At 49.3% G+C, this 13,202-nt stretch overlaps 1 protein-coding gene across 2 annotated transcripts; it reads right to left on the reverse strand.

Moving 5' to 3' along the window:
• Window positions 1-102: 102 nt before the first annotated feature.
• RNPS1 (RNA binding protein with serine rich domain 1) lies at window positions 103-9,873 on the reverse strand. 2 transcript variants are annotated; one of them, XM_052679947.1, is made up of 7 exons: window positions 9,766-9,873; window positions 6,069-6,224; window positions 5,613-5,804; window positions 4,280-4,382; window positions 3,337-3,490; window positions 2,755-2,896; window positions 103-1,194 (listed from the first exon to the last, which is right to left on the reverse strand). In XM_052679947.1, coding segments are annotated over exons 1-7 (855 nt in total). In that variant the 5' UTR covers window positions 9,768-9,873; the 3' UTR covers window positions 103-1,088. The 2 variants fall into 2 exon arrangements, with proteins under 2 accessions (XP_052535907.1, XP_052535908.1); XM_052679948.1 differs by lacking the exon at window positions 6,069-6,224 and having other exon boundaries at window positions 9,766-9,830.
• Window positions 9,874-13,202: the final 3,329 nt, after the last annotated feature.

Raw genomic sequence — 13,202 nt, forward strand, 5'->3', positions numbered from 1 at the left:
ACCAATGGTAGTGCCGGAAGAAGGCCCCGCCCACGCTGTTCTTAAAGGCGCAGGAGCCCCTCCGTCTCTGCGAGCGCGGGCGGAAACGAGCGAGACGGGCGGTTCTCACCTCTACTGCTTTATTATCAGTCGCTCGTCCTATACAAGTACAAACACAGCGTGGCCCCAAAGGCTACAAAGTGATACAAAACGACACAAAAATAATGAAAAAAACAACAAAACTTTATAGTATTGACTGTACAACAGGTGGTTCTTTGCCTTTCCCCAGGCAGCAGCACAGCCCTCAGCCTCGCTCTGCCTCGCAGTTTCCTCGCAGGGGTTGACGATCGGTTGCTAACTGGAGATTTGTAAAAGCAGAAGCACTTGCATCATTTCCTTAAGGAACTGAATAGGAAACTTACCAAAATCTTTAAGAAAAGGTAGAAGGAATCAACCAGGGCAGCAGCTACAAACCCATTCTTAACATTTCCAGCTTCTTTTCTAAAGCACAGTGTTCAGCAGGCTGGGCTGCTGTCTCTGCAGCGTTCCAGTGGTATATGCATTACACAAGGTCAATATGCAGAAACTAATCATAGTTTGGGAATGGGAATAAAGCAAACAGCTCATTAAGTCTCAGACAAATTTTGTAATCCGGACTCCAGCCGCTCTGACAATCCCAGCAATTGGGTTCTCTGCCTCCCTGCCCTATTCTGCAGCATTTCCAAAATAGCTCAAGATTTACATGCTCATCTGTACAGCATGCTAAGCACTCAGAAATCATCAAGCAGCAGTCTGCTAACTGGAGAAAGCCATAACATCGATCCAGGAGAGATGTTGGTTTTATAGCCTTAAAAAGAATAAAAATTAAAAAAAAAAATCAAAGCCATTTTTCAATAATGTCAATTAAATGCCAGGAAACTAGAAGCCCCACAGCAGAGGCTGACTAACGGCCAGGAACTGCTGCTGCCTCCTCTTGGATTACCCTCACTGCCAGGATCCTCTCTCCCCCCTCTCTCCCTTCCTCACCTAGACCCATTATAAAAAAAGGTACAATATTTATTTTCATGGAATTTAAGTTAAAAAATAAAAAGCTGTCCATTCTTTTTGCTTTATCGTGAAGAGTTGGAGCTGGAGCGGCTGCGGTGGCGCCTTCGTCCGGGAGACCTGGACCGCGAGCGCCGGCGGACAGGAGATCTGCGCCTCGGAGAGCGGGACCTGCAGGAAGGGACGGAGAAGAGCTCCGTTAGGAGGCACAGCAGCTTCCAGCAACGTCTGCAGTGTTTGCAAATTGGTTCCTTCCGTGTCCTCCAGACAAATCTCAAAGATCACTCTGAAAGAGATCCAACAACTCCAGAAAGCAGAAGGGCAATCCAAACAGGAATATTCTAGGAGGAATTTTCTAGCTATTTTACCATCCCTCTGCTTCACATCCAAATAACAGACAAGGATCTCATCTTCTACCTCACACACCACAAACAGGTTCTTTCTACATCAGATTCTCCTTCATCTGGAAGGCTCATCTGAAATTCTAGCTCCTGAAATATTCAGTATTTACACAGCTCACACAGTACCACAGACACACTTCTCACAGGAAGTCCAACTCTAAATAGCTGAGCTTCAGAATCTGCAGTGCTACAGTTGTCTGTACAGCCATCAGTACGACACCAAGGTGCCGGGCATGGAATATGAACAGAGCCAGACAGGACAGTAGAAGATGAGGGAAGCAAACAGATCATCCAACCTAGCATTTAGTGCAGTAAAAAGCACTTTATGGAGAAGCAATCAGCTGGTTCAAATTAGGAACTGCATTAGTAAGGACAAGAGTTTCAGCAGGTTTCCAGGATACTGGAGCTCACCCACATGCTGAGAACATCAACGTTAAGTTTTTTGGAGCCTGAGGATTCAGGCAGCCCCGAGTCACAGGACAGATGCACGTGTGTCAGGTCCCTCCTTGGGGTCACACGCACCTGATGCAGGAGGATTGCTTTACTCTCATTTTCCCACTGACAGAAAGGAGATAAGGGCTTCTGAATAAGGCAACCAGACCAGGCTGCCAAAAGCATCCTACTAGCCAGCCACAAGCCTGTCCCCACTTCACCTCGAAGCACTACACAGAAGGGAACAGGCTGGGATCTAAACATTTCTGATGGACTTTATTCAGGAAATAGACCAGGGTCAACTCTGGCATTAAGCAATTAATTATCATAGTCACAGAATGCCTTGGGTCAAAAAGAACCACAGTGCTCACCCAGTCCCAACCCCCTGCTGTGTGCAGGTCACCAACCAGCAGCCCAGGCTGCCCAGAGCCACATCCAGCCTGGCCTTGAATGCCTGCAGGGATGGGGCATCCACAGCCTCCTTGGGCAACCTGTGCCAGTGCCTCACCACCCTCTGGGGGAAAAACTTCCTCCTCATATCCAACCTAAACCTCCCGTCTCAGTTTAAAACCCCTTGTCCTATCACTACCCACCCTTGTTGCCTTTCCCCTCCTGTTTATACGCTCCCTTCAAGTACTGGAAGGTCTCCCTGGAGCCTTCTTTTCTCCAAGTTAAACAAGCCCAGTTCCCTCAACCTTTCAAGAACTACAATCTGAGTTCAACTGATGCCCAGAAGGTGGTCTGTTTGTTCTTTTGTGCTTTGTTTTGGTTTTTTGAACCATCATTGCAGGGGAAGCTCAGGTCCAATGAGATGAAGCTGTCCTCATGCTGGGACTCGGCGATAAATTCTTGTGACAGTGAGAAGGAAATAAGACATTATATAAGGCTCAGCTCTCACCTTCTCCTCATCCGAGGGGGGGACCTACGCCACATCGGTGGTGGTGGCAGCATCCTCCTGGGTGGGCTGAAGCGCCGAGGAGGCGGCCTGGGTCGCGGTGCCAGCACGGCCGTGGCAGTGATCTCCTGCCCATCGATCTGCCCTGCTCAGAAAGTCACAAACATAAAGGCAGCGTTTTCCAGCACCAACAGACCAAGCGACGGAGATTCACAGCTCTGTCGCAAGCAACACAACCCTGTGCTGCTATTTCCACCACACACTCTGAAGTTCTGCTGACCAAATCACACGCACACCAGACTTCTTAACCCAGTTCCCCATCAGACACTGATCAGGATTTTCACAGAAATTTAAATGATTTTCAGTTTGGAAAAAAAGCATCATTTTAATAGTTGTGTTTTTTTTCCAATCTGCCCTGACACCACACAAAAGCCAAAGGCATCTGCACTGAAAACAGAATGACAGCATATCAGATCAGCTCCCCAGAAGGTCCCCCATCATCTCCATCTCATTTTCACATCAAATCCACCCGCTCCAAAGATTGCTTTCAAAGCACCCAGCCTCCTTGCAGCACTTGACACCCACCTCCATCCATGTGTTTCAGGGCTTTCTCAGCATCATCTGGGTTCTCAAACTCCACATAAGCGTAGCCTTTAGAGAGGTGTGGATTTAGCCTGTCCACTGGCATGTCAATCATTTTAATCTTTCCATAAGTGGAAAAAATTTCCATGATGTGATCCTGCCAAGAAGGAGCAGAACTTAAGGATGTGCAGCTCTCTCATCGAGCAGGTCTGGCCACTACAGAGCTCACAGCACCAAACCACCTCTAAATCAATGCCACCTGCAGGAGATACATTCCCCTAATCAGGTGTGGAAAGCACACTGGGGTTACCACAGCCTCTACTGATGTCTCTGTCTATTTTACTTCAGATCATTCCAGACCTTATCAGAATTCCTGGCTGAACATCATCACAGGCTACAGAAGCTGCACTAGTGAGAAAACCTTCCTGGGGTTTTAGGAAAGCGAAGTTGTGTCCTCAGATAGGAAGTCCTCAGGTACAAGCCTTCATCTCTTTTTTAAAATAGCATCTTTTCTGCACCCTAAACCTGTACCTCTGCACACCTCTAAACTACATTCCAGCAAAGACAGCTCCAGCCAATCCAGCTCCCCTGGAGCTCCTTTAGTGAAGCCCCAGGTGACTTTAATGCCTCCCACATGATTTCTACTGTTGTACTGACTTACACAGCTTTCTTCCTAGGAAGGCGAAGTACAAGCTCTGGGGTACCAACAAAGCACACAGAGCTTTTAACACTGCTGAATCTCATAAGGCCACACTGAATTTGACTTGGAGAAGTTCTACTGAAGCATTCCTCACTCATCAATTTGGACACAAAGCAGGAATTTCCAACAGCACTGTTCTGGCAGCAGTCCACAAACAAAAGAAACACTGAAAGCTTTAAAAAAGCCACCAGCACACAACCCATAACAGAAGCACCTGCTTGGCATTAGAGCAGAGCACGCCATTACCTTGGTGACATTTCTAGTGAGCCTCCCAACGTGCACTTTTGTAGGTCTGGGCGATGGGCTGCGCCGCTTCCGCTCCTTTTCATCTCTCTTGGGTGGCTTGGATCTGATTTTGACAAGAAAACATTTACAGCTTCCAGGGAAAACGAGAAGACAAGAACTAGAAGCCAATTTCTAGCATGTGATTTTAAGAGAAGTACCATTTTTCTTGTCAAGGTAGCTTTTCTCTTAAGATATTACAAGTTAGGAATTGCTAGGGTGGTGGCTGTGCTCCGCTCAGAAAGGTAGGAAGATTTGTATTTGTCTCGTCTGCTTTTGCTTTACAGCCTTCTGGAATTAAAGGAGCTTTTTAAAATTTATTTTAAACACATTAAAGGTTAGCTAGGTTTACTAAATTTGATTTGCCAAGGATTTACTCAAAATCATTGCTAGCATTAAAGAACTCTGGAGGTGCGGGAACAAAAATCCTCACGTGACAACAATTAAAGAGGCAAAACAAGGCCAGGAGCACCAAAGCACAGCACAGCCAAATAATGGATCTAGTGACCTGTGTGTCTTCTGTTCACCACAGAAGACAAGAAACATCACATCTGAATTATTTAAATAATTGTGTTACAGTTTGCTTGCAGGCTTTTAAAATTACAAGCCACATTTGTGAAAAGCACCAAAAAGAAAACCCCAAATCCAAGCATGCAGAATATCTGTATTTATGCCTCTTCCAAATCTTACTGCCATAAATTGCAGGATACACAAAGCAAACTGGATTATAATTGATTTTAGCCTTCCACAATCTAAATAATTATTTACAGAATTATCCAAAGAAAAAAAACCAAACCCAACATATGGGCATTACAAGTTGGACTGCCACCCTTACAGAAAAACTCTTTCATTGGTCCCCCCACTCCTATCATTTTTACACGTACAGCACACACACACACACACACACACACACACACACACACACCCCTATCCACCATTTTCAGTCCCAACTTTTCTGTCAGGCTTGACTACAACTTACAGGAAATACGTGAACACCTTTACTGTCATCTTGCGCCCCCATTTTCCCATTGTGGTGGGTGAACACCGACTCAGACTGCCTCCACAAAATACAGTATGTACCAATCACCCTTAGAAGAAACTCTTTCCTCATTCACCTCCACAAGGCACGCGTATGATTCGACAGCCACCCAAAGGAACCTGCCTATTCTAACAAAATACACATCTCTGAGTCACAGAGAAAGTAAGAAGTCCTCGGCAAAAACCCGTTTGATCACCACCTTGAACCGCACAAGGAAGTCGATCTGCTCTCTAGAACTGAAAGCCACGGAGCACTCACTTGGAGCGGGACCGCCTCCTGTTGTCATGCCTCCGTCGGGACGGGCTGGGGGATCCAGAGGAGCTGCTGGAACTGGAGCTGCGTGAGGTGCTGGAGCTCCCAGAGCGGCTTGAGGCCGAAGAGGAGCTGGAGCCACTGCTGGAACCAGTGCTGGAACTGGATCCTGAGCTGGAAGTGGAGCTGGAGCGGGACCTGCGAGGGAAAGAAAAACTGAATGGAATGCCCAGAGAAAGAACGGCTGAAGATCTCCTGATAATGAGACAGAAAGCAACTGCAAGTTAAAGCAATGAAAAGCAACTCTCCATAGTTCACTGATCCAATCACACCTCACCGATCCAAAACCCCTTCAATCGCTTCACCGTGACCAACGCAATTCCAAGCTTGTGTAAGTCCAAGCCGTGGAATTCAGCCAACCACTGAAAACACGTATTTGTTACTGCCTGGAATGGTAGCTACCTGGTGCTGCTACTCCCACTGGAAGCACTGCGCCTTTTGCGCGTCTTGTCCCGACCGCGATCCTTTTCACCAGATTCCTTAGTGGCTGCTTTGTCCTTGGATCGGTCCTTTGATTTCTCTTCAGACCTATCCTTGCGTTTGGTTGGTGAGGGAGCCCTTCAAGAACACACGGCAGAAGGGGTTGTTTAATATGGAAAACACACAAGAACAGAAAACCACACTCAAACGAGGCACAGAACAGCAACACAGAACACGGAACTTCAAACGTGACCAAGATTACCGTGAGAGCAGAGTTAAAGCATCAGGTAAGTTGGGGCTTTTTAGAAGAAAGGAAAACGTTTCACGTCGCAGAGCAGCAGCTTTGAGGACAACAGCTTCAGCATACAGAAACTGCCATATGCAAGTTCACCAAAGAGATGCACCTCCAACTCCTCTCCCTTGCTGGGAAAGCCCCAGCACCCTACGACACCCCCACTTCCATTAGGCCTTGAAAATTTGGAAAGTAAACCTAGTGCTGGATTTTTTATTATTTTGAGTCCTAGCAAACTCTTCTTTTTCATTCCCATCATTTTTCATTTCCATTAACTCCATTTCCCTTGCAGAGGTGTCCAAAGCAGCTCCAAATGGGCCTCACTTGTGTCAAATCTCAGTTCCAACTCCTCAATTCTGTGAAGTGCCCCCTGATTGAGAGCAGTACACTCCAAAGACCAGCCAAGAGACAAGGTGAGAGCGCTCAGAAACAAGAAATGAACAGACACAGAACAGCAGACCTGCTGTGCAGCAGTGGCAGCATATCAGAGGACAGGTGAGGTCTGCAGGCACTGCAGCCAGGCCCAGTGCTGCTTGGCAGTTACAGCCTGGGCCAGCTCACACCTTCACGGCATACGGCCTCGTATGCGGGTTCAAAGCTACAAATTCTGGTAGTCACAGAAGTACAAAGGATCCTATACACCCCCCCGTCCATCCCCTACACAGGACACACGTGCAGCTCCTGCCTATTGCCAACATCCTCATCTCCTGAGGAACAAGCTCTGCTTTCCTCAAGTCCCTCTGTGCCACAGAACACATGCTAGGCAGGAAGAGATGGCTGCTGAGTGGTGATACAGGCTGGTTTGTTTAGCAACAGAGATCAGTACATTACTCTGAGGAGCAATATATTAGTTTAGCAGAAGGAAGCAGTGAGCGCTAGTCCTAAAACCTTCCATTTCTGCTTTGCTTGGTGTGTGATCAGCCTTGTTTTCTCTTAATTCCACTTCACAAACAGCACTGCAGTCATGGTAGACTACTGATCTCTGCATCTCACCACGTGCAAGGATGCTTTCCTTGGATTTCCACACACGTTGTGTTGGAAGTTGCTCATTGTGGCTTAAGAAGCAATGGAATTTGGCCAAACTGGGGAAAAACAGCTACAACTCAACCAAAAGTCTCTGTGATGAGGCTGGCAGTGGAAAAAATGGGGATAAACTAAGTGGGCATATAACCAGCCACAATGCAACTGCAGGTGCCCAGGGGGACTTGAGCACATTCAGGAGTTCTTGGAAAAAAATGAATATGTATGGCAGTGTGCTGCACACACAGGTATTGACTGCTCACATGTAGAACCTCAACTCTGAGAGCTCAATTTCAAGCATTTTCTACACAAGGGTGCATCTATCACATACTCTGTGACATCTAAACATGCTGCTGCATTTCGCTGATTCTATCTGGATCACAAAGCTGCCTCCACATATATTTAATAACCTTGAAAAGAATTTGGCAGATATGCGTTGCTGTGAAACATAGTATCTACCCACACGGGAAACACTTGGGAAACAAAGAATCAGCAGGGCCTGGGTTGCAAAGGCCCACGATGCTCATCCAGTCCCAACCCCCTGCTGTGTGCAGGTCACCAACCAGCAGCCCAGGCTGCCCAGAGCCACATCCAGCCTGGCCTCGAATGCCTGCAGGGATGGGGCATCACAGCCTCCTTGGGCAACCTGTGCCAGTGCCTCACCACCCTCTGGGAGAGAAACTTCTTCCTCATATCCAACCTAAACCTCTCCTGTCTCAGTTTAAAACCCCACTGTCCTATTGCTTTCCACACTCAGAAACAGCCATTCTCCCTCCAGCTCATACAGAATGGGGACAAGCATCTCTGTGAACTGCCAGTGTCATCAGCAGAGGCATTAAACAGTAATCACGCTGCATGTTCCTGGTGCACCAACAGCTGCATCGAAGGCAAAATTAGCTAACAAGGTCCTGCTGCTTCTGGTTTCTGGTTCTGACCATCACCACCTTGATGCTCTACACTGCAGTGACACTCAGCTTTGGGAAGAGATTGCTACATTCCCGATTTTCAGCTTTACAGTTTTTCTCTAAACAGCTATTGACTCTAGTAAGAAAGATGACAGACCCACAGCTTAGAAAAGGTCCCTGTGTCAAAGCAGCTGGCCTACTCCAAAGATGACATTTTCATTTCCTGGCCCTCTTGTCCTGAGCACACCACTCAGGCTTGTCTTATTTCTCCCTACACACCAAACACTCTCACACCACTGCAGCCAGGACACCACAAGCTCAAAACCCATTTCCCAATGGCAGCCAGCTCCAGCTGCACCTTGCTGCAAGATGGGAAATGAAAGCTCAGAAGACCAACCAGTGCTTTGCTATTACCCTGCCTGCTGCCGGAGCGCTGGGAAGCACTGCATGTAAACAGCTGCCAGCAGCACCACTCTTCTGTGCACCCACAGGGCTGGCACTTACCAGACACAACAGCCAAATGAGGCTGACACATCCAGCAAACTTCTGTCAAAGGCAGCTTTCAGGCAGCCCTTAGGCTAAACAGCGTTCTTTTTTCACCCAATTAAAATATACCATTCCCAAGAAAGTTTCACTTGGAAACCTCGGCCTGGGAGACGCAGCCCCTGGGCACTTTCACATGCACATGCTCAGGCGTTCACTGGAACACACCTCCATAAAGAATAACACTGCAGCGTGAGCGCATTAACAACACAAGGCATTCCTAAGCAACACCTCCCTTCCTAAAATGGAAACAAACTCCGATACCCCCCAACATCTCAGCATTCGTGCAGCACCCAGCCCAGCACAGCCGGCCTCAGAGCACTCTAACAGGCCGGCCGCTCCCTGCACACAGTGAGCTCTGAGGAGACCTATGCTCATAGACAGCTGCAGCCAAAACAACGACCTCGGCTCTCCCCAGGCCTTCTTGCCCGGCAGGCGCGTCTTGGAACGGCAACTTGCTTATAGGTCCTTGTTTGTCAAGTATAGTAAAGTTTTCCTCGCATGAATTAAGACTGACCCGAATCGGCAGTTTCTCTCAACGCCGCCGCCCGGCTATAAGGGCAGCGCAGGGCCGGGCCTCAGCCGCTCACAGGCTGCAGTACGGCGCCGGGCGGAGCGAGACCCGCGGGGCGCTCCCGACGCTTTGCCCGCCCGCTGCTGGGCGGCGGGACCCCTGGCCCCAGCTCCACTGCAGGCCTCAGGCCCGGCTCCGCCCAGGCCAGACCTCCCGCCTTCCTCCCCGCCCCCGGCCGCGGTAGGCCGCGGCGCCATCCCTGTCTCTCATCTCCCTCCATAACCACTCCATCGGCTCCCGCCGGCTCCCCTGAGCAATCCCGAGCGGCGGCGAGGCCGCACCGAGCGGCGGCCGGACGGATGGCGGCCGATGCCCGCGCAGACAATCAGCTCCCGCCCCACTCACATCCTCGGCGCCCTCCGCAACCACCGCTCCGACCCCGTCGCACACGATTAGCGCAGCGCGGGCGGGAAGAGCCTCCGCGTGGCGAGCAGTGATGACGTCACGGGGAGGGAGGGATGGAGGAGGGGGCAGCAGGTCGGGCGCCTTAAAGGCACCGTCTGAGTGCTCCGTGTTACAGAATCACAGAATGGCCTGGGTTGGGATGGACCTCAAGGATCATGAAGCTCCAGCCCCCTGCCACACGCAGGGCCACCAACCTCCCCATTTCACACCAGCCCATCCAACCTGGCCTTGAACACCTCCAGGGATGGACGGGGCATCCACAGCCTCTCTGGGCAGCTGCTCCAGCACCTCACCGCTCTCACAGCAAAGAACTTCCCCTGACATCCAACCTCAATCTGCCCTCCCTCAGCTTCAAACCATTTCCCCTTGTCCTGCTGTTATCCACCCTTTTCAGGAGTTGACTCCCCTCCTGTCTGTAGGCTCCCTTTAGGTACTGCAGGCTGCAATGAGGTCACCCCCAGCCTTCTTTGCTCCAGGCTGAACAAGCCCAGCTCCCTCAGCCTGTCTTTGCAGTGGAGGTGCTGCAGCCCCTGATCATCTCTGTGGCTCCTCTGGACCCTCTCCAACAGCTCCCTGTCTTGCTTGTCCTGGGGGCTCCAGATCTGGATGCAGTACTCCAGCCAGCCCGTGTCCATCTGGGCATTGCCATGTTCTCCTCCAGCCCATTCCAATGCCTGACCACTCTTTTAGAGAAAAAGTTTTTCCTAATACTCGTGGGAATGCAGTGTTGTTCCTGCATTAGATCTTTAAAAGGACAATTGATTTGAAGAATTAGAACATAATGTATTTGTATTCTGTAACTTATCCTTAGAAATAGTTGATGTAAAAAGTAGGAATACTGTATACCTTAGCAGCCTGTTTTAGAAACATAACTGCTGACTTATGTGATTAATTCTTTCTTGCAAAACTGCAATAGTTTTTAAATGTTCCAAACAATGTGGGCATAGTGCCAGGGATTAGAAAACATATTGTAGGGTTGTTTTGTTAGGATAAGAAACTACCAGCAAAAGAAAAACAGATTTTACAAACATCAAAGAAGCCAGGGCCTCTACACAAGGCTGGGCTGCCTCACTCTGTGGGAAGATTGGGAGGCAACAGGCAGGCATCAAGATACTCCCCTCTATCCTCCTTCCGAGCTTATCTCTATGTAAGGAAGGACAAACAGATGTCCGGAAACAATGACCAAGTGTGGACAAAGTGCTATAAGTTAATTAAATAATTAGAGGTTTATGCTTAGCCAGCAAAGATTTAAGTTTAGCCAGGTATGTTTAGTTGAGCATCGGTAAGATTGTGAATCTGCAGTACTCAGCCAATGAGGAACCAGGGGAGAAAGAGATAAGCATCGAGTAATAGGGCACAAAAGATGTAATGCTGTTATCTGTGTGCTCTCCTGTTTGCAGGGAGAGTTACCATTGCAACTGCAAATAAAATCTGCTTTATCAGAGATACCGTCCTGGATATTTCCAACATACTCAAACTGGACTTCTCTTGCTGCAACTTGAGGCATTCTCTCTTGTCCTATCCAGTAATGTAATACCAACACCTGGACCAGCACTCATGACCAGTCGCCAGCTGGCTGTCACTCCATTCACCACCACTCTCTGGGCCTGGCCTCCCTGCCTGTTCTTTACCCAGCAAAGTGAGAAGGCTTCACCAGAACTGGAGCTGAGCTGTGTGACACTGCATGACATGCTGAGGGCTGGGGATGAGCGAGCAAAGGAGGAAGGGCCCAGCATGCAGCACCAGCCACCTCCTGCAGCAGGCAGCCTGAGACACACGGGATGTAATTTCTGGATGTTCAAATTACTGCAAAAGTGCAGCTTCAAAATGCCACAAAGGTGGGATGTGGCTCTGGGCAGCCTGGTCTAGTGGCTGGCGACTCTACACGTATCTGGGGGGGCTGAAACTGGATGATCTTTGAGGTCCTTTTCAACCCATTCTATGATTCTTTGATACTATGACCTCCACCACCTGCCCTCTGCAGCTCTCATCTACAAGGTCACTCGTGTGTAACAGCGTGTGGGATGGCCTTTAGCTGCAAACAACTCTGGATCAGAGTGCAGTCTACATCTGGTTAATGCCCCTCTTTTTCGCCATGGAAGAAGTACAACGCAAAGCAGTATAACTAAACAACTAGTGCTGTTTCTTCCCTGGCTTTCTGTAGATGATCTGCAGCAGTCTCTGTGCCTTCTTGGCACATAAAACGTGTCAAGGTCTTTTTCAAGACCAGTGTAGGTCTGTGAAAGAGGAATTTGGAGAAGATGTGTGGATGGCACCTGCTTGGCAGCAGCCACCCAATGTGATCCCTGGTACAAGCTGTATTCTGCAAAACATTGTGCTGTGCTGTGCTTTCCTGGGGGCTGTTTGTTAGGGGAGGTGAGGCCCCCTGGTATGCCTGCTGAGCAGCAGATGCAGGACTGATTTTCCAAGGATGCCTGCAGGTGAACAAAGCTGACAGAAAATGGAAAAAACCTCCACTGCTGTAGAAGACGTGCACACATGTATATGTGCATTGTTCCCATATTTACAAGTATATTCCTATGTACATGTGGTGTGTGACTGTTGTGACCCACTGTCCTTGCCATGCATTCCCTGCATGGGGAAGGGGAAGCCCAGGAGGTGCAGTCATGTGTGTGTACCCAGACTTTCTTTACAATGACATATAAATGGTTGCTTTTGCTTCCCTCAATAGTATGAGACAGCAGCACCTACAGACCTGATGGGTGGACTCCCAGGCACCAAGCTACAGCTTACCACAGCTTTTCCTGCCACCAAGCAGACACAAAGCTCCAGCAGGGACCTGATGGACTCCCAGAGAGACATGCTGCTGGGCAGGACTTGCACCCAACTCCCCACAGAGCTGAGTCCTGGGGGCCCAGACTGGGCACTGGGACACAGCTGCACCATGGCCACTTGCAGACCTGAGCAGCCGTGGGTCTGAGTGCGGTGGCACACCACCAATGAGGAGCAGCACTCACACATCACTGCCGCAGAGCTGGCACAACCCTGATACCCCAGCTGTGTCTGAAACAAGGGGGCTGCCCTGGTCAGCCACAGCCATCCGAGGAGGTCATAACAACAGGGAGTGATAACAGACCTCAGAATGGCTTTGTGAGTGGATTTGGAGTTACCCTGTTTATTACTCACCCTAGTCCTCCAACAACCCATCTGTCTGTCAGGAGAGATGCACACCCTCCCGAACCTGCTCTTGTTCTGCTTTCTTCCCCACCCTTCTCTGATGCACTGCTCACATCAGGCAGAGCAAAGCCCATTAGTATCCTCCATGCCCTTGTGGGACTGGGGCATCAGGTGGGACCCTACAGAGCATGCGAGCAAAGAAGTTTCTCTGCCAGCCAGAGCCCCCTCCTCGTTCCCTG

Source organism: Tympanuchus pallidicinctus, unplaced genomic scaffold (assembly GCF_026119805.1).
Source record: "Tympanuchus pallidicinctus isolate F22 unplaced genomic scaffold, pur_lepc_1.0 scaffold18, whole genome shotgun sequence".
Lineage (NCBI taxonomy): Eukaryota > Metazoa > Chordata > Aves > Galliformes > Phasianidae > Tympanuchus > Tympanuchus pallidicinctus.